A 22,595-nucleotide genomic window follows, 5' to 3' on the forward strand; every position below is an offset into this window, starting at 1 on the left:
AGGTACACGTCTCAAGGTATATGCCACAAGGTACACGTCTCAAGGTATATGCCACAAGGTACACGTCTCAAGGTACACGTCTCAAGGTACATGTCTCAAGGTACACGTCTCAAGGTACACGTCTCAAGGTACACGTCTCAAGGTACATGTCTCAAGGTACACGTCTCAAGGTGCACGTCTCAAAGGTACACGTCTCAAGGTACATGTCTCAAGGTGCACGTCTCAAGGTACACATCTCAAGGTACACGTCTCAAGATACACGTCTCAAGGTACACGTCTCAAGGTACATGTCTCAAGGTACACGTCTCAATGTACATGTCTCAAGGTACACGTGTCAAGGTACACGTCTCAAGGTACACGTCTCAAGGTACATGTCTCAAGGTACACGTCTCAATGTACATGTCTCAACGTACACGTGTCAAGGTACACGTCTCAAGGTACACGTCTCAAGGTACACATCTCAAGGTACACGTCTCAATGTACATGTCTCAAGGTACACGTCTCAAGGTACACGCCTCCCGTGACATGTCACGAGATGTGCAATACAACACATAACACAAGCGTACATCTCACCGTTAACGTGTATTTAGCAATATGATGGGAGACATCGATGCCGCAACTGTACACACATGTTGACAATACGCCAATACATATCGGAGGTTTTATTGCTAAGGGTGACACATGGCACGTTTGATTTGATTGAACCGTGTCATGCGGGAACCTAAAACACAGATTTCACATCTTAAATTGGATGTTTACGAACATGTTGACATTCACTTGTTTCCTGGCCAGTTGTTGAAATATATTTCAAATCTGAGAAAATAACGCACATACTGTGTAAATTCTATTTTTGACCTCACTATTCATAATGAAATATGTATTAAAATAATCCAACGGCGCTATACAAGTTGTTAGCCTATTACACATATTTGATCGAATTCGTTTATTGAACTTTTTAAACTGGAGTGGACATAAATAATATTCATATTCATGTGGTTATGCTATAGCGTATGCGATAACACAGTATGAAGCAAATGAAGCCACTTTGAAATGTCAATTGTCATAGCCATTTGAACCAGAGTCAGTCAGCTGATTGCTGGCCGTATGAACATGTTATATGATGCTCAAAAGGTTGTTTTTTTCAAGATGAAGATTACATAATAAGATAAAGCTGAAAGCAAATGGAGACGTAGCGTACCAGGTAAGTGACAGTTCACCTCAAATAAACTGCCGGTCAAAAGAAAGTGCAAATTTCATATTTTTTTCACCAAAAAATTACAAACGTTATAAGAACGTTACAAGACTGAAACATTCCAAACTTGTGGCCCAAAACACAACTATGATATCGTATCTGATACATTTCCATAGAATTATATAACAAATTCTTGTTTGTTTCATGTTTAGCCACCATGACATATGGGTGCCCACCAGTTGATATCCACAATGTTAAACTCCCGGCGGATGGTAAGTAACCGCCCCTTTGTCAGGCAGTCCGGTGGTTGACAGTATGAGCACTGATCCACGTTGTTCTATGATGCTCCATCAGCTAGGTCAGAGAGTGGTCGACCAGTCTTCCATAAATATATTCTTACAAGTAGGACTTTTGGGTTTTTAATACATGTATACTATAATTCCTATACGCCAATAGAGAGTTGAGGTGACTTCAAATCTCGCTCAAATGCCCTTCCAATGTCATATCGGAAATAGTTGGCGAGCCAAGGCCAATCGAAACAAGTGAATATTGTTTGTAGAAGGTGCAGAGTTGCGTCCCATGGGCACGTAAGGAGCCTCGTGGGTTCGAATCCCGGTTCGCCCCGGTTATGTTTCTGGGTCTGTCAGCACCGTACCCGTGCTTGTGTGTTCAGCTAAGTGGTAAACGTCCGAGACCTACATCACTTTCCTCCAACATCCGACGCTCCGTGATATAACTGGAATAATGTTCAAAGCGGCGTTAAAACCACACATACATACTCACTCGGAAAGCGATAGGGACATTGGTTGTATCAATGTGCCTCAACAGAGCCTTGTTGGCACGTGATACGAGGCAGGCATACAAATAGGCAAAACTCCTACGTAAATGTTCATAGAGGTGTGTTGTTTTTTATATGGAGAAACATTAATTGCGACAAATACAGATTGTTTATTCGCTTCACTGGTTAAATATTATTTGCGTTTCCATTTTTCCATCACATGGGATCAACATAGCTGTTTCAGCTATGAAGGACCTTTTTACTCAGGTAAGTTCTCATTTTATTCTTTGTTTTTTAAAAGAAATCGAATTGTTTCATAAATTGTGATTATTATGTTTTGTAAATAAATAAATTAACTTTTACAATTGGTAAAATAAATCAGTAATATAACTGAGATTGTTAGTGGCTATATCCTCGAAGGGGGTTAAAGTAGTGTAAAATTATTGTCCCCCCTGAGAGGGTATGTAAGACCACGTCTTTCAAAGTATGTTTATTTCTACCACGTTTTTAATCATAGCATATGTGTTATTTTAATGTTTGCTAAATCTGTTAATAATCGCCAACAGCTGATCCCATGAAGGGATGATGTAAATCCGGCTGGGGTCCATGCAGGTAGCAAAAGTACTGTTAGTCCCCATAGAACCTAGCATGGTGATCTACCTTCAACTGATGGCGATCTATAGCCCATTTTTATATTGTACCGTTACTTATAGTGATATCTTTTTATGGTTGTATGCTAGTTTTAAAATAAAAATCTGTGATATTCCAGTAATTTTACTGTCCATCGATGACAGGTTTATATTTAATTTACATATATGTATTAAAAATGTATAACTTCCCGTCACGATATGGCAGAAATATTGCCGATGTGACGTAAAGCATTAACTCACTCACTCACTCACTCACTCACTCACTCACTATTTGTGTTTCCATGGGAGTGTAAACAGTAGAACATTGGTATGACCTGAAATGAATGGGGTGTCAATTGGTCATTAGAGAGGCAGACACTATCCGTTAAAGATTAATATATTGTGATCAATCATTGATGCAGATTTAGGTTGACAGAGAAAAACAAGGTGAATTGTTTTGTGTCTTTAATTTGGTGTTTTGTTCTCACATACTAATTTCAAGCGTTTTGGCGACCGCAAAAAACATTAACATATTCATGAAATATATTTCTTGGAATATAAAACCGACACCTACTTTTATGGAATACAATTATGCATTAGACTCTGTTTCACGAACCTTAGATATCTTAAGCTTACATATACATGTATTGTCAAACTAGGACGGTGTAAATATGTGCTATCTTGTGTTATAACGTCTGTCCTTTCAAAACCTTCTTGGTGTACGACAAGAAAAAACATTTCGATGCGACAGCTTCAGTTTTAAAAGTCTATGTCGCTCTTGAAATGAATAAAAACAGATTTTCGAGAACAGCATTGTCGACGTAAGTGGCTCTGGTATTGTTTTGAAAGTCGCATATTTTTATCCAAAGTACGTTGGAGTGTCTTGCGTCTCTGCAATGAAATGTCAAGAAGTAACCTTTGGGCAGTAACCCTCCGGCGTTAAAGATGTCCCTTCATTTTAGCAATGTTTTACACACTCAATGGCAGTCTCAGTCTCACTTTCAGCTTTTTTTATATTATTATGTCGACTTTTTAACGGAAAGAAACGTGTGACGCTGAACAACTAAGGAGGCTAATTAAAACCCTGACTTACGTCGATTGATGCGTGCAAAGTTAGGAGAAGCTTAGACTTTATCATCAAACAAATATAGAAATGTCAAAATATATTTTAGAAAAACTTGTTTTTGTGATTATAAACGGTGACAGTAAGTACAATTTTGTTTTATAAAGGATCCTTTAATTGACCAAAATCACAATTTATAATTAAAATAATTTCTAATGGTTAATAAACGTATATACATCTTGAGTTAATCCCCTGTGTCAAACAAAGGAGAAAGTACGTGCACTCATCCTGTAAAATTATAGAGATGGCACCAGGTGTTGCTGAAATGAGGAAAGTTGATTTCAAGTAGAAATAATCCATTCTTACTCTTGATGAATGTATGTCTACGACGAACAAGAGCAAGGAAGAGGAGGACGGAGAGGAGGAGTAGAAAAGGAAGAGAGGAGGGGGAAGGGGGGAGGGAAGAGGAAAAGGGGAAGGGAGACGGATTATGAGGATGGGAGGGGAAGGGGGAATTCGGAGGAGAGGGGAGGGGTTGAAAGGGGAAAGGAGAGGGAGGGAAGAAAAATGAGGAGGGAAAGGGAGAAGAGTGGAGAAGGATTATGAAAAGGTACGAGGGAGGAAAGGAGGGGAAATGCAAATTAGGATGAAGGTGAAGATCGGGGTGGTGCGGTTATTTGCAGTATATGTCACAACGCATTGCGATAAATATCATATTACCTCTCATGGATAGCTTCGTCACAGATAGTTGTGACATTTCTGACATGGACACAACTCTATAAACATTCGCGTACTGACACCCGCGGGGAAATCCAGTTTAACCTTTCCTTGAAATTGTTGTCTGAATTGGATGGGGCTGCTCAGGCTCTGACCATTACGTGAAAATCATGCCTGATAAAGTGGAACTATGTTCATACATTCACGCACTGATTTGTCTGGTATTTTGCTAATTTGGCACAGGGCCGCCGTTATGTAACTGGTGGAATAGTACCTACCCAAATACAAATACACACACACACACACACACCCTCACTCACTCACTCACTCACGCACTCACTCACTCACTCACTCACTAGCTCACTCACTAGCTCACTCACTCACATACTTACCCACTCACTCAAATGAGAGAATTTTTTTGACAATCTAAATGCGTGCTGTGATATTAATCAACTATTATTTTAGGCACTCGCCAGCACAAATCAACATGCGTGTTACTTTTAACACGGAATTATCTATTTTATGCACCAATCCTCCAATTATAAACCAGAAAAAAGCTTTCCTTAGATTTCGACATTACAGTTTTTTTAATAAATGTGTAATGTGCAGTTAACAGCCTGCATTCATTGTTGGTAATTGTAGAACTCGTAGCGACACAAGATTCCCACGTAGCTAAATCCGGTTCACATTGTGTGGTTTCATATTTCGTATGAAACATACAATATATCTCACCCAGTGTTAAGATGATCCATATGTTACCCTGCAGATAGACTATGTATGTATTAGGTGAACAACAACGACTTAGTTCAGCGTTGGCAATATTCAGCCAGTATTAAATTAATGTCCTTCATCTGGCCAACGGACCCAACACCACCCGTCGCGTCCCTTCACAAAGCTTCCGGGGTATTATGAGGGTAAGGTAATGTATGCAACAAGCACTATATATTGGTGTTACAATGTCCAGCAGTTGGCGTTGAGCCAGCCAGGGGGAGTTGGGAAGCTGCCAAGAATACACTACAACGTGCCCTGGTTAGGTACATCTTGAAGGAGGAGTAGAGTGAGTGAGTGAATAAGAGTTAAACGCCCCGGCGATATGCTTATATCAACGCGTGTCAAATTAATGAGGGAGGAAAGCCCAAGGCAATACAGGTATTGATTTACTCACGATGATAGAGAGGATGATGGAGAGAATATAAGCAACATAATCGGGTCCGAGATAAGAGGAGAGGGTGCAAAGAGGAGACGGAGAGTGAACTGGGAAGAGGGGGAGAGGAGAAGGATGGGTGAGGAGAAGGAGGGTGAAGGGGAGAGGTGGAGAGAGGGAGGGAGAGGAGAAGGAGGGGGAAGGGGAGAGGTGGAGAGAAGGAGGGAGAGGAGAAGGAGGAGGAAGGGGAGAGGTGGAGACAAGGGAGGAGAAGGATGGTGAAGGGGAGAGGTGGAGAGAAAGAGGGAGAGGAGAAGGAGGGTGAAGGGGAGAGATGGAGAGAAGGAGGTAGAGGAGAATGAGGGGGGAGGGAGAGGTGGAGACAAAGGAGGGGGAGGAGAAGGATGGTGAAGGGGAGAGGTGGAGAGAAGGAGGGAGAGGAGAAGGATGGTGAAGGGGAGAGGTGGAGACAAGGAGGGAGGGGAGAAGGAGAGGGAAAGGGAGAGGTGGAGAGAAGGAGGAAGGTGAAGGGGAGAGGTGGAGACAAGGTGGGAGAGGAGAAGGATGGTGAAGGGGAGAGGTGGAGACAAGGAGGGAGAGGAGAAGGAGGGGGATGGGGAGAGGTGGAGACAAGAAGGGGGAGAGGATAAGGAGGGGGAAGGGGAGAGGTGGAGACAAGGAGGGAGGGGAGAAGGATGGTGAAGGGGAGAGGTGGAGACAAGGGAGGAGAGGAGAAGGAGGGGGAAGGGGAGAGGTGGAGAGAAGGAGGGAGAGGAGAAGGATGGTGAAGGGGAGAGGTGGAGAGAAGGAGGGAGAGGAGAAGGAGGGGGAAGGGGAGAGGTGGAGACAAGGAGGGAGGGGAGAAGGAGGGGGAAGGGGAGAGGTGGAGACAAGGAGGGAGAGGAGAAGCAGGGGGAAGGGGAGAGTTGGAGACAAGGAGGGAGAGGAGAGGCAGGGTGAAGTGGAGAGGTGGAGACAAGGAGGGAGAGGAGAAGGAGGGGGATGGGGAGAGGTGGAGACAAGAAGGGGGAGAGGATAAGGAGGGGGAAGGGGAGAGGTGGAGACAAGGAGGGAGGGGAGAAGGATGGTGAAGGGGAGAGGTGGAGACAAGGGAGGAGAGGAGAAGGAGGGGGAAGGGGAGAGGTGGAGAGAAGGAGGGAGAGGAGAAGGATGGTGAAGGGGAGAGGTGGAGAGAAGGAGGGAGAGGAGAAGGAGGGGGAAGGGGAGAGGTGGAGACAAGGAGGGAGGGGAGAAGGAGGGGGAAGGGGAGAGGTGGAGACAAGGAGGGAGAGGAGAAGCAGGGGGAAGGGGAGAGTTGGAGACAAGGAGGGAGAGGAGAGGCAGGGTGAAGTGGAGAGGTGGAGACAAGGAGGGAGAGGAGAAGGAGGGGTAAGGGGAGAGGTGGAGACAAGGAGGGAGAGGTGGTGACAAGGGAGGAGAGGAGAAGAATGGTGAAGGGGAGAGGTGGAGACAAGGGGGGAGAGGTGGAGACAAGGAGGGAGAGGAGAAGGAGGGGGGAGGGGAGAGGTGGAGACAAGGAGGGAGAGGAGAAGGATGGTGAAGGGGAGAGGTGGAGACAAGGAGGGAGAGGAGAAGCAGGGGGAAGGGGAGAGGTGGAGACAAGGGGGGAGAGATGGAGACAAGGAGGGAGAGGAGAAGGAGGGTGAAGGGGAGAGGTGGAGACAAGGAGGGAGAGGAGAAGGAGGGTGAAGGGGAGAGGTGGAGACAAGGAGGGAGAGGTGGTGACAAGGGAGGAGAGGAGAAGGATGGTGAAGGGGAGAGGTGGAGACAAGGGGGGAGAGGTGGAGACAAGGAGGGAGAGGAGAAGCAGGGGGAAGGGGAGAGGTGGAGACAAGGGGGGAGAGGTGGAGACAAGGGGGGAGGAGAAGCAGGGGGAAGGGGAGAGGTGGAGACAAGGAGAAGCAGGGGGAAGGGGAGAGGTGGAGACAAGGGGGGAGAGGTGGAGACAAGGGGGGAGAGGTGGAGACAAGGAGGGAGAGGAGAAGGATGGTGAAGGGGAGAGGTGGAGACAAGGAGGGAGAGGAGAAGCAGGGGGAAGGGGAGAGGTGGAGACAAGGGGGGAGAGGTGGAGACAAGGAGGGAGGAGAAGCAGGGGGAAGGGGAGAGGTGGAGACAAGGAGACGCAGGCGGAAGGGGAGAGGTGGAGACAAGGAGGGAGAGAAGGATGGTGAAGAGGAGAGGTGGAGACAAGGAGGGAGGAGAAGCAGGGGGAAGGGGAGAGGTGGAGACAAGGAGGGAGAGGAGAAGGATTGGAAAGGGGAGAGGTGGAGACAAGGGGGGAGAGGTGGAGACAAGGAGGGAGGAGAAGCAGGGGGAAGGGGAGAGGTGGAGACAAGGAGACGCAGGGGGAAGGGGAGAGGTGGAGACAAGGAGGGAGAGAAGGATGGTGAAGAGGAGAGGTGGAGACAAGGAGGGAGAGGAGAAGGAGGGGGAAGGGGAAAGGTGGAGACAAGGAGGGAGAGGAGAAGGATGGTGAAGGGGAGAGGTGGAGACAAGGAGGGAGAGGAGAAGCAGGGGGAAGGGGAGAGGTGGAGACAAGGAGGGAGAGGAGAAGGATGGTGAAGGGGAGAGGTGGAGACAAGGAGGGAGAGGAGAAGCAGGGGGAAGGGGAGATGTGGAGACAAGGAGGGAGAGGAGAAGCAGGGGGAAGGGGAGAGGTGGAGACAAGGGGGGAGAGGTGGAGACAAGGAGGGAGGAGAAGCAGGGGGAAGGGGAGATGTGGAGACAAGGAGGGAGAGGAGAAGCAGGGGGAAGGGGAGAGGTGGAGACAAGGGGGGAGAGGTGGAGACAAGGGGGGAGAGGTGGAGACAAGGAGGGAGGAGAAGCAGGGGGAAGGGGAGAGGTGGAGACAAGGAGGGAGAGGAGAAGGAGGGTAAACAGGAGAGGCGGAGAGGAGAAGGAGGGGTGAAGGGGAAAGGGGAAATGAGAGGTGGGGAGAAGGGTGTGAACGATTAAAGAGTGGAGAGGAGTGGGAGGGATGAAGGGTAAGGCGGTGGAGAGGAGGAGGTTGAGGAGAAGCAAGGCTTGGAGAAGGGTGAAGGCGGAAAGATGTGACGAGGAGACGGAGGACTGAGTGATTAGAACGACTAAAGGAATATTAGATTGGTGAAGGGTGATGGAAAGGAGGGGGGTGACTTTGAAGAAGAAAGGAGAGGACGAGGAGGGAGGAACGTGAGGCGGTGAAAAGGAGAGGGAAGATAATGAGCAGAGGGAGGAAGGGCAATGAGGAGACATGGCTAGAGAGGGGAGATCAATAGGAGGCAGATCTGTTTTTTTTAATGTACATATTTCGGAATCGTAATTTCTGATCGAATTGCAAATTCAAAACTAGATAACTTGGCCAAGACGTTTAACTCACGCTTCAAGTATATCGATGATCTGATATCGTTTAATAACCATCAAACTGTCAATTCCCGTCCACTGATGTACCCACGAGTAATACAGGAGACCAGTGAAACTGCCTCATCTGTTTAATATTTAGATCTATACATGAAGATTCAGAATGACAAAACATTCTCCACAAGACTGACAAGAGAGATGATTTCAACTTTCAAAAGTTATTTTTCCGTTTATATCCAGCAATATTCCTGTAGCTTCAGTATTTTGATGTTTACGTTTCACAACTTTTGAGGTACAATCGAGCATTCTCTTTTTTCAAAGAACGTCATACGGCTCTTGCTCCGAGTCGGAAGTTGTTTGACCAAGGTTACAGTATTCAAGGCCTCAGTAAAGCTTTCAAAATGTTTTTGCTAGGCACGTTGAGGACATTTCCAAATTTGACGCATCAGTCACAAATATTATGTCCGATGCAATTCCCTATTTTGTCTTGAAGGTTCCACGTGAACACTTAACTTGCCTTTGCATGTGTTTGTGACAGGAGTCACCAGTGGGGGAGGATGCGCAAATCTTTTTGTAAATACCATGGTATCAATACTATTTGATAGTGAATCATAAACACATGCTCATGATATAGTCGGAATCGTACAATCGATTCTTCTTTGGCAGGGAATTCTTATGAATATGGAAAGAGTGTTGTTGCTTTTATTTGTTGAGGAGAAAGGTGGTGGTTAGGGTAATGACGTGAATTCAAATAGACACAGATAGACATCGCGGAAAGAACCATATTCGTGTCAAGGCTTCATCAAGACTGGAAGCATGAATCCGAGACAGAGATTTATGTAGGGATCCAGATCGCGCTCTCAGAAGCCATATCAACCGGTCAAGACATTGTTGTCGCCTTACACCTGTTATTTATATTCCTGGAAAACGCAATTAGGAGACAATCGCGTTTACTGACGGTGTTATTTTGGGAGGTGGAGGAGTTCTGATTATATCGATTAGTTGATGATTCACTGCGAAAGGTAGACCCTGAGTGTAACACACTGAAGTTTTAGACTGAAACATTCTTGAAAGTTCGCTCTGAAGAAATGTTTTAAAACAACATCGCTGTTCGACCGATCAAAGCTGTCAAGCGCTGTCATGTGCATAACATGCAAATGAAGTTTCATTGTTATTCGTATTAAAGCTACCTGGAACTACGAAATTCGAAATACTAATACTACAATGTCGGATTTTCATAAACATTACGCCTTTGTTTCTAGCTACACCACGGTGGTCGAATTTGGGTCAGACAAACCACTGATTGATAATTGTATTATACGAAAAGTTTCATGCTAGGAAATGTCGAGTTCATCAGGAAATGATTCACGAAATGGTTCATGAAATGATTCACGAAATAGTTTATAAAATGATTCACGAAATGGTTCATGAAATGATTCACGAAATAGTTTATGAAATGATTCACGAAATGGTTCATGAAATGATTCACGAAATGTTTCAGTAAATGATTCACGAAATGGTTCATGAAATGATTCACGAAATAGTTTATGAAATGATTCAGGAAATGGTTCAGGAACCAAGAGTTCTTACATTTTAGAACCAGTCCTGTATCTGTTTGAAAGAAATAACACACTTTCTCTGAATAAGGCATTTGTAATGATTTACGGAGTTTACTACCTTCGCCGTGTACTAATTAAACAGTAACGCGAACGAAATGAACACAATGTATGCTGATGGGTCTTTATGTATCTCTTTTATCACGGTTGAATGTGATTCCTAATACCTCAAGACCCCCAAAATGACCGATTGAATCAGTATACCTTTTGCAAACGTGAGGATACATGGCTATCAGAAAACAACAGACATCTTATGATAACACAATTGGAACATGGTTAATATGGTAATGTTATAAATAAAGAGCGAAACACACAACAAACTCGCAAATCCTGCATGCGAAAGAGTAATTACAGTCCAACAACATATAGCGTCAACCAGACGCTCAACTCATCCCCAAGGCACCATGCATCGCCTCAAAACACAACATCATCAACCCCCTCTTCCCACAGCCCAGAAACAAGTGAACCCCGCGGCTCTTGGAGAGCACGTGACACGCAAATGGTCAGACTATGCTTCCGTTGCGGTACTAGCTACTAGTATATCAGTAGACTGGATCCCAGTCTCGGATCAAATGAATGCACTCTATAACACAGTTGCCTTGGGGAGTTCGTCTTGAGATCACCATAATTCTGTTTGTTTCGGCTACAAACGTAATTCCCAAACACTGTAGACAACTTAGAGTTCACGCAAAGCAGCTAAGGCTCTAATCCGGAGGATCACTCCCCCGCTCTGAGACTAACAAGCAGATTAAATGAGCAAAAATAGCGTCACTTCTAAAGCTTAAAGCAGATGGATTATCTGTGTTTGTTCGCATGTGGACATTCAGTTCATATTTAGTGTGGCCATGTAAACGGATGTTCAAATGGAAAAATTAAAACGTGCTAATGTGTTTATCATGTTGTTGTGGTTCTCATGAACGTGGAATGTTGTGATAACGAACACACACAAAAAACGCGATCTGTCAGGAGATTTCTTCGACGAACACAACAGTCATGTCACATGAGCGATAGCGTTTTTAGGGACGGCATGTTATATTTTCGGGTGTGGGGTGTGGTGTAGGGAGGGGGTGGTGGTTGGTCGTTGGACATCATGGATGACCTGAAAAAATAGTCTGTCGTCACTTTGTGGATAAATCTGGGTAGGAGATAAATCTACAGTGTGATCCAGGTAGAGGCTGTATGTCAGGTATCCCCCTGGTAATGTTTCTGCGCGGGGTTGATTGAGTTCTTTTGTTGCGAACAATGATGTCACAGAGGTATATCTACACAAGAAGTCAGTTGATAAAAATGTCAGTACAATAAACAGGGGTCTGTGACCTTTAGAAAAATGGACAAATTTGAGGATCGTGCAGTGATCAAGTACTTGTAGAAAAAGGGTTTAACACCAAAATTCATCCATGAAGATATGAGTACACCACAAGGGAAGAATGCCCCTTCCTATGCCACAGCAAAGAGGTGTGCGGGAGAGTTAAAGCGAGGCAGGGAGAACCTTGAAGACGACCAATGTAGCTCCATAAATGGCCCAGAGATTCCACGATATGGCGGTTACTGCCAATGAGAATCGCATTGCTAGTTAGGAAGACATTTCGCAGGAGAGAGTAGATACCATTATCACAGAAACTTGAAAAATGTATCAGCTCTTTGGATTCCAAAGTTTCTGAGATCTGATAAAAAACGCAACCGGCACAACATGTCTGTTAATAATCTAGCCCCTATGTATAAAGCCTTGACCATGTATAAAACCATGGTTCAAACGACAACCAAACCAGTGGAAGCATTGGACAACACTACCACCAGTGAAGGCAAAAACTGGAACATAGCTGGAAAGGTTGTTGCCTCCGTGTTCTGGGATGCAATGGGTGTCATCATGGTGGACTCCCTTAAGCCAGACAAAAAAACGGAGCATATTTTGCAATTATTGATGCAATTACGGTAGGTAATCAGGACGGAGATGATGTTGAAAAATGCAAAGCATGTTTTCGGCGTAATAGGAACAATGGTTAAAACATATTCTTGGGGTCCTCAGCGATGATACATTTGTATTGACGGACTGTTCCTAAAAGCGAACAGAACACATATTCACTGACGTACATGCATGAGTGATAGCTTGCAAGATACACCTTCTACAAAAAAATATTACCGCAAAGAAAAAACAAATGAAAGTCATTTCTGATCGATCACCGTTGAAGCCAATTTTCTTGCCTTTTTTTTAAATTACCACAAATATATTACATCGACATAATCATATGTTTATGGTAGCACTTGCACTGGACATATTGCTAATTACGATACAAGCACATAACTTGATGCCACTCTTGAACTTAGATCAAATATCAACTAAAGAATTCAATGTAGATATTTGGATGCACTGAGAATTGTAAAAAGAACCAGGCGATTTTTGACCAGATGGCTACATACTCCACTCCTTGTGGGTGTTTCCAGAACGGTACATTCGCGTATTGCCCAACACGGGGCTTCAATGACCAAGCCAGACAAGACATCAACTGTTGCACCAATTATACAGATCCTGATGTTGAATATTCAGTTTGAAGTGTTACAAATTGGAAAGCAGAGTAAAGCGTTTGGAAATATTTGATGCGATCATTTGTCACAACTGCCAAGATGCATGCAGTGTTTCGTTCTGAACATAGGAAACATGTAAAAGTAATCGTTCTAAGACGTTAGTAGACATGTTAGCGAATGTTCATTTAGTCAGCGAAACTTTCAAGTGGTGTTCTATATATATAAGATGTATCATATAATAAAAAGGTGTATATATAAGTTTCACTATTTAAAGATTTCGTGAAGATCCGGGGTAGAATAGGTCTTCAGCAACCCATGCTTGCCATAAAAAGTGACTATGCTAGGCGTAGGAGGCGACTAACGGGATCGGGTGGTCAGGCTCGCTAACTTGGTTGGTGCATGTCATCGATCCCAATTGCTTAGATCGATGCTCATGATGTCAATCACTGGATTGTCTGGTCCAGACTCGATTATTCACAGACCGGCGTCATATAGTTGGAATATTGCTGAGTGAGGCGTTAAACAACAAACAAACAAACAAAAACTCCACTTGGTTGATCACGAACTGTCTCGCCAGTGCTACTTGATGCTCAAATCATTGTACGATTCTGGAGTGCGGCGTTAAACAACAACCGAACAAACAACGTTTCAGATCGCGTGTCAACTGAGATATATCAAGCAATAGATTAGATGTTTTCATATTTCAATATTTGAAATATGTTTAACAATAGCTTAAGACTGGATTACATATTCGAAGTGATGTCCAACATATGCAGGAAGGGTTTCATATTCCGATCTCTGAACCAATGTCTTAAGGGTTTTATTCAGATCTGTGTGAAACAATACCTTACTAGTCTTCACTCGCCCGTCCACTTCGTCGTATTGTTCTCTTTGGACATTAATCATATCGTGTTAACTCAGTTGTGCATATCTCTACATAAGTAGCGTCTCTGACTCCCTGATAAAGGGACAAGGTTTAGACCTGAAATTTTGTGACATACAAGAAAGACGTTGTTATCAATGAAAAGTTCCGTGTCTTCATATTCAATCTATGTTCAATCATGTTCAAATTCAACGACTTTATACCTAGTCGCATCTCAGGATCAAGAGAAAGAGCAGATTCCGAGATAAATGTAACACAAAAGAATTAAGAACATACACCACGAAACACTGTCTGATAATTGACACCAGGAGTCAATGCGCTACTGAAAACTTCCGTTAAGACAACTGATAACGTATACCAGGCACTTGTAACGTACATCATCTTTAAATCAAGGACACTCATATGAAGTATATATATGTACGTTACGTTTGTTGATCAGGACAGTAGCTTGAAACAGCTGGCTCATTAACATCACTGAATAGGATAAAAACAGTATCTTCAACATCCCCATCAACTACAAACTCAACAACATCACATCACAACATCACCTACCGTAAAGTTCTCCATCAAGAACGACATCGTTGTCATCGCCATGGCGAAGAAGAAATTCTAACACAACGACGATGTTCGAGTCAGCGTTTAAATCCTCCTGCTGTTAAGCATCCATAATTTCACAAGTCCGAATTCAGTTTTCAACACCGTCTCTGTAGCTGATATGTCTCGCTAACGCTGGACGTGCCATCGGATTGCTGCTGGGATGTTAGTCTCTCGGCTCTGGCACTGCCATCGTTGCTTACCGTTACCTGGAAGAGGGAAAGCAGTGTAAGAGATAGGAAAGGCGAGACAGTCGGGGAGAGTATAGGCGTGTGCTCTGGCGCTCTGGTGAGAACCACTTCGGTGATCACTGTCCTGACTATGAGACTATTTCTAAGAGCTATGGGACTTCAATCAAACTGCCGCAAGCGATCGTGATGAGGTAGACGGTCTAAGCTGGTTGAAGTTAAGATACATGTTGGATTCTTTTAATTATAATCTCTCAGGAACCTAACGATAAAACGGGTTTTTAACAATCGTTTACGTACACTGTTGATAATTGTTCGGTTTTATTCTCTTGTTTCGTAATGTCAAAGATCAGGTAAAAGGGTCGTCAGAGTGTGTTTTGTGTTCTTAGATTCCTCGTTCCTTTTGTTCGTTTTATTATGAAAGTATATACATAAGCCTTAGGAAATATTCTTCGGGTATCATTTAAAGATTAATGCTAGCGCTAATTTAATAATGATTTCACTTATAGTATTTCTAACTAAACACGAACAATAACTTAAATTTTATCTTTTAACCAGAATATGTGAAATATAAGTCATCCTCAGATTAATTTTAAAACAGAACTCGCAGATGTCGTCATCAAAACTAATAGGAAACTATTGTTTACTTTTACTATTTTAAAGTGGAATTACTTGACCTCCTTTACATTATACGTTTCTGTACACTGACCTTTACATGTAAAAGTACAAGTATTAATATCGTACATCATCAATATAAAACAAAAAGAAAAGGTATATAAACATCCTTAAGGCATTATGTAGAGCACGTGGACTATTGACTCAAGTAATGTTATAGGAAAGGTGAAAAAACATCATTGGTTTCCATGACACAAGCACGGAAATGAACTTTATATAATTATTATATAAATCATTAAAGCCAAAGAATAATAAGTCTTCATTTTCCGACAAAGGAGATTCCATGGAAGCGAAAAAGGAAAAATAGTTGTGAAAATTATATGAATGGATTCCTGAAAACTATCCATGTGTTCGCAAAAAGGATAAACATATCCTGCTCTACCGGTAGAACCCGCCACTTGTTGCCTGTTTCCTGTTGCCAGTCCTCGTGCCAAGCCATTTATTTCACACCAAACTTACCACTTATTCATATGATGAAGCTTGTGCTCCTATATGGTTTTTTTTGTCTCACGATATAACTGTCGCATTTAACGTATCTCTGGAGACATCATCTGTTCATACAAAAGTGATATCGTCATGAGATCTGTCACAGAATATACGTGCCATCTGTTCTGGTTCTCAACATCTATACACCTGGATTTAAGCTAAGCATCCCGAACTTCCAAGTAGCGTTGGAAATATGAAAATGGTGCCATGTTCATAAGTGTCTAAACATCATCGATACCTGTTGATAAGTTGAAACATGAACACTAGTGCACTCACGCTATACCAGAAGCAGTGGAATCATTGGATAGTGAAGTAAACTATTTCTTACCATGAACAGTTAGAAAAGTTGTCATTAGATAATCGATTTCTTCATTTCAATATGAGTATCTCACTTGTAAGAAACAAAATTAATGTGTTTGGTTTGGATATTAATACATGATTTAAGAAACTAGCATGTTTACATAGAAAGGTGTAGAAGTATTAATTTCCAGGTGAAAATATGAAAATATTTTCTGCTTTATAATAAAGTAAATGATGATTACGCTTGTATCAGTATCATATGACCACCCCGCGTATATCGCCTGTGTTAAATCATTGGTTACAACTGCCTTTCTAAAAACTGAATTTATAAGGCTTTACGTTTAGTGGTAACAGTAAGCATAAAACGTCAACGCCAGCGAATAACCAGTCTCGATTATCCGACGAAACAGATTCATTTGGTCGCAAAAGGCAAAACAGCTGTGAAAACCATATGAATCCATCACCGAAAATGATGCCAGTGATGCCACGTGGTGTTCGCGAAAAAGGCAGGAATGTCCTGCCTTACAGGTAGCCCCCGGGATAAATGAGTTCATGCATCGTTTATGGCCAGATGAAATACTATTTCCGATGATATCTCAGACATCACGAAAGATAGTATGTAACACTTTCTCACTGAAAAAAAGCTGAAAAAAAGTGAAAAAAATCTTAACAATTACAGAATAATTAAACACTAACCAAATGTGATATCCTGTTTACGACTATCCGCAAATCGTGATGTCTATATCCTTCCGGCAATGGACGAAGCTACTATCCTCTGCCACCAAAGACGCGAATGCTACTGACTTTGGTATCTGTGACGGACTGCCCAACACGAGATCAATAAAGCGTTCATCGCCCGTTCAATACTCTGCCCAAGTAATGAAATAATGAATTTCTAATAACCCAGATGGCGCAAGGACAACCCAGGGTGCTGTCATTATTTGACTCTGGTCCTTGATCACGTGTTCCAGCTGTGACAAGGACAAGACAGCGTTACAAGTTCGTCTTTCTTTTTTCTATGACCTTCTAACACAATTAGGTTGATGACACTTTTTTCTTCTTGTACAGATTCTAAGACACCTGTGTTCTGAATATGTTTTATTTGGCACATCCACACTCCAACCAGAATCGAATATAATTCTCTGAAAGATGAAGATGATTGTTTCTCTGAAGTGGTGCTAATTATAAGTGTGGTCGTGATATATTAGCCATAAGGTTTGTTTGTTGGTTTGTTGTTTAACGCCGCACTCAGAAATATTCCAGCTATAATCTGATAATCCAGTGATTGATATCATGAGCATCGATACACGCAATTAGGAAACGATCACATGCATCAACCAAGTCAGCGATCCTGACCATCCGACCATTAGTCGCCTCTTACGACAAGCATAGTCGCCTTTCACGGTAAGGATGGGTTGCTGAAGACCTATTCTACCCCGGATCTTCACGGCGCTACAGACATATTCAACACGGCAGATTCCGCACGATTGTTTGTAGGGTAGAATGATAGTGTGTAATAACTAAAGAGCATTTTACCGATTCTCAATGCTGTTGAAGCCGCATGACGTCTGCACTGGTCATGACGTCACAAATTTATCATATTGCGTCATAGGCTACCTTCAAATAAATTTCTCTGTATGGCTGATATTCTACACGTTTAATCTTTTTTTTCTCCTTTTAAATGTCAAAGGCTGGGGATTTTTTACTCGGGAAAGAAAATCCGTAATTCTCGTTGGTTAATCAGTATATTGTGTAGTAGGTCAGGTAAGTTATTATGGAAGGGTGGGTCGAATAACAGAAGGAAAACATGTTAAGTTTGTTCATATGTTTTAAAGAAACGTACGCGCCTAGGGAATGTCTACGGGCGTATTCGTTTTAACACAGCTTTAAAATGCATTTCGGTTGAAACACTGCGAGTCAGTTTGATATTGGAGGAAACCCGAAGTAATGTCGAAGAGTTAACCACGATGGTATAACACACGAGGATGGAGATGGTGCTGAGAAACCATGACTCATTGTCAGTGGACTTCATGATGTCAAACCCAGGATCATAGAATCCTCGCGCGACCGAGAGAAGGTGGAGGAGACCGAGAAAGCCGACGTACATATACTTGCATATCCCTGATATCTGACGGCCTCCGTGGTCTAGTGGTAGAGCGTCCGCCCAGGGAGCGGAAGGTCCGGGGTTCGATCCCTGGCCGCGTCATACAAAATGGCGTTAAAAGACGGTACTTGTTAATGCCTGGAGCTCGGCATTAAGGGGCTGGTAAGCTCGGAGTCAGTATATTGTGTCTAAGTGGGGTATTCATGTTACACTGCGGTAACAGTGGGCTGTAACATGGTATTTCAGTGGGCTAGCACTGTAAAATCGCCATTAGTCAAGCCAAACACAGATACACACGTACATACACGTCGATATAAAAGTGCAAAGATCTCGAACGCGACGTTAAACCCCATTTAACCTCACTCTGATATATCGAAGTTTTAAGGTAGAAATTGACAAAATCTTATATTTCAAACATCTTAATCTCGAATAGACCCTGAAATTTCCCTCTGTACCCTCGTAATTTTAAAATTTCCAAATAACGGGAGATCGTTTAAATGATCGTTTGCATTCACGCTTCAGGACATTTGCATGACAGGTTGTCTGATCGGCTGTGACAAGAACTCCACGTGTCATGGAAGGACTTAACCCTATGTCTGGTGTTCATGACGTTACGACTCCCGTCCTCATTCACAAGCGGACCTCCCCGCACGGACCGTCTGTCATGACTTTGTGGGTTAAGCCCATGACTGTCATGCAGAATTTACCGCCGTGATATGATCAAGCGATTATGGCCTTGTATCCATAAGAAACGAAAATTACGTTACTCTTCATCAGCCAAAAGCCATTTCCCAATTACTATAGTTATACTTAGTTGCACTGGAAGAATGCTACTGGGCACGGCATCCTGGCGAATTACAGCCATATTAGAGGTTAAATCTTGTCTACAAGTTAATTCAGAGCACATATTCTTGTCACACATACTTTCAGATCAAACCCACAAGGTAAAACATGTCTCTCGTTCGTACTGTATTGAATTTTCCCCCGTACTGTCAACATTGTTATTCGTGAACGCAATCAGAGTCAATGGATATCACATTTCGATGGCAATTTTGTTCACAGTGAAAGTACGTTTTGTGAGCGGAAAATAGATTTTGATAATAACCAAAATGGAGATGACGGCATCACAGCACATACAGCCGTCAGTGTTTTATTAGTTTTGCCCTTTCTCTTCTCTGTGACTGTATCAGGAATATTGCAGTTTTGATTATTTCAGAAAAATCCGACATTTTGAAGGCAGTACTTCTTTATGGCATTATTTCAATTATGACGTTGTTCCCCATGACGTCACAGTATGTCACATGTTTTACTTTATTGGCGAAGTTCTAATGTCTCGAGATTTAGATCTACTTGAAGGACGGAATCCACAAACGCAATGTTTACAACAGATTAAAACTGATTTTGGTTGCTTTGATCACGAAGAGAAAGAACATTGCCCGCCTACTTTGGTCCGCAAAAAATAATGAAAGTACCACGTAGATAATTATTTTCTTCGACGAAAACATTCAGCCTGATTATGTTCTACAGTTGTCTCTTATTCCTCGAGACGTGGTTGCCAATCCTCCGTTTCATTCTCTGTCGTATGGAAGTTTGGAAATACTCTTTGCTCCACAACAGTATGTGTTTTGAACATCAGAACGCCTGTTTCAACATTTGTCTGGTCCTGTCGATCGATTATCAAATGCTTATAATTACACACACACACACACACACACACACACACACACACACACACACACATATATATATATATATATATATATATATATATATATATGTCGTCAATATTTCATATATAAAATGGCGATAATAATAATGTTTTATGACCTAGAAATTACAATGTCCTTTATACAAGTATACTTCAAGACAACCTTTCGTGTAATCAATCATATGCAGGCAGGAAGCAGGTAATGATTTACATATTCTTTATTTTATTTATTTATTTGTTGTTTAACGTTTGGCGGCGGTCTGTAAATAATCGAGTCTGGACCAGACAATCCAGTGATTGATACCATGAACATCGATCCTTGCATTTGGGATACGATGACATGCATCAACCAAGTCAGCGATCCTGACCACCCGATCCCGTTAGTCGCCTCTTACGACAAGCATAGTCGCGGTTTACGGCAAGGATGGATTGCCTATTCTACCCCGGAACTTAACGGGTCCACAGACATATTCAGCACAGCAGATTTCTCACGCTTGTTTGTTTCTAGCTTTTGAATGTTTGTTGTTGAGCGCTGAATACAGCAAGTATTCAAGGTATGTCACGGCGTCCTATAAATAATCGAGTCTAGATCAGGCAATCCCGTGATCGATATTGTGAGCAACTGTCGGGGTAGGCTGACTTGCAATTAACCATGTCACCGAGACTGACCACCCGATCAATTTGATGTTTTTATTTGTCCCAGATGTATTTGCCCTAACACATATTTATGACACAAGGTGTCCGCTGAAAGGTCACCAAACGTCACAAACGCATGCAAAGGCAAGTCTATTGTTCACAAAAAAAACACTGGAACGTATGGTACAAGTCAAAATAGGGAATTGCATTAGACATATTTTTTGTGGCCGACGCGTCAAATATAGAAATGTCTCCCACATATTTACAACACTTTTTAAAAGCTTCACTGAGGCCTTGAATGTTGTAAACTGGTCAAAGGTGAGGTGAGGTGAACCCCACTCAGACACAGTATACTGACTCCGAGCCGACCAGTCCTTGTTTTAGCCCCTTAATGCCGAACGCCAGACAGGGTAATAACAAGTACCATCTTTTAAATTCTTTTGGCATGACGCGACCGGGGATCGAACCCCGGACGCTCTACCACTAGACCACGGAGGCGGTCGTAAACTGGTGAAACAACTCAGAAGCAACAGTCGTAGGACGCTCTTTGAAATCTTGTGGAGAGAGCATTCCTCAAAAGTTGTGAAAACCGTTAGTAGCATCATCTTCCCTAGGCAAGGGAGTTAACTGACTATAAAAGTCCAGTTTCCACCCTTGTCGAACTAAGGTGGAATTATAGAGTTATATTTTGGCTGGACTAACGAGTCCATGCATGGTCCAATCAAAATCACGTCATGAAATCGACTTGCGGTTCGTAAACTGCCGTGCAGATTTCGTCCGAATGCAGGATTTGGAAAGCGTGTGTGACGCGTAATATAATCGGCGTCAACAGATGTTGTCCAGATCTTTTCATGTTTTTTATCAAGATGTTCACCTGATTTGATGCACTTCTCAAAGTAAGACCCGTTTTTTAACATTACAGGTTTGACTCTAGATAAGCTCGTTTTGACTGGGCGCCGCCATTATATTTGAATCAAATGCAAGTGATGTGAGAGGTGGAATTTGATTGTCAATAGGAGGGACATATAAGGGGCATAACTCGTAACAGCAACTGGTGGCGCTACGATCGAGTCCATATATTCCAGCCCAGTTCGGCAAGGGTGGAAAGTGGACTTGTACAGTCAGTTAACTCCCTTGCCTCATGAAGATGTAGTAGCATAAACATTCGTGCTGATCCAGTTTCACGAAAGGTTGCTGAAACGTTTTGAAGGATGTACAATACGCTTGTATTATATACACTACTTCCATTGGCTGCATATGAATCAAATGCACAAACAGGCAGCATGTTTCTGCAAGCATCAAGGTGACTAATATGCTCTGTTGATGAAGATGGACACGATTGTATGCCGCGCTGAAAGGGTCAACAGCCATTCATGAGAACATTGAGTTGAACATTAAGGGGTTATGCTCCTTCCTGTGCCACTGTTAAGAGGTGGACAGCAGAGGGGAAGGTAGAATCTCGAATGCATGACTGTGGCTTTGAAAACACTGATCATCCTCCGAATTCACCAGATTTGGCACCGTCAGATTTCCAACTCTTCAAGCTGAAGAAAGAACAGGCAGGCAAGCATTATGCAAATGGCAATGACGTCATTGCTGCTGTGCTGCGTCTTCACCAGTGGGAATCAGGCAGTGTGTGTACCTAGGAGGTGATTTTAAGGACAAATAATGAGGAACTAAATCAACATAGACCATTGCTTTTAAAAATGGTAATGGAAGCCCTGTTGTTTTGTATGGCAAGAGACGTCATACATCATGGCACATTCTTACAACGAGCATCCACGGAGACTCATACAGGCACCTCAGTTTGCTGTGAAGAGTTGCGCTACTTTGACGTTCCAGGATCCGCTTGTCAGTGTTTGTAAGTCATTTTAGAATTTAATTTAAAGACTCTTCTAAATACGAAATACTGTTCAAAGGGTCGTGTAACTTACTCTTTGCTGATTTATAACATTTACAACATATTCAAGAACATGAAGCCCTGTTGGTCCCTATAGCA

General features: G+C 42.8%; 1 protein-coding gene across 4 annotated transcripts in view; it reads right to left on the bottom strand.

Annotated features, from left to right (window-relative positions):
• The window catches only part of LOC124148049 (PDF receptor-like), a 257,692-nt gene that overhangs the window by 174,957 nt on the left and 60,140 nt on the right, over nucleotides 1-22,595 (bottom strand). For 3 of the 4 annotated variants that reach the window (XM_048386698.1, XM_046518981.2, XM_046518982.2), the window contains exon 2: nucleotides 14,458-14,708. In XM_048386698.1, coding sequence (XP_048242655.1) covers nucleotides 14,458-14,499 — 42 coding nt within the window. In that variant the 5' untranslated portion in view covers nucleotides 14,500-14,708. Of the gene's footprint in view, nucleotides 1-14,457; nucleotides 14,709-16,844; nucleotides 17,050-22,595 lie in introns of those variants that run through there. The other variant, XM_048386699.1, reaches the window with a different exon arrangement.

This window comes from Haliotis rufescens, unplaced genomic scaffold (genome assembly GCF_023055435.1).
Source record: "Haliotis rufescens isolate VD_foot unplaced genomic scaffold, xgHalRufe1.0.p SCAF_10, whole genome shotgun sequence".
NCBI lineage: Eukaryota > Metazoa > Mollusca > Gastropoda > Lepetellida > Haliotidae > Haliotis > Haliotis rufescens.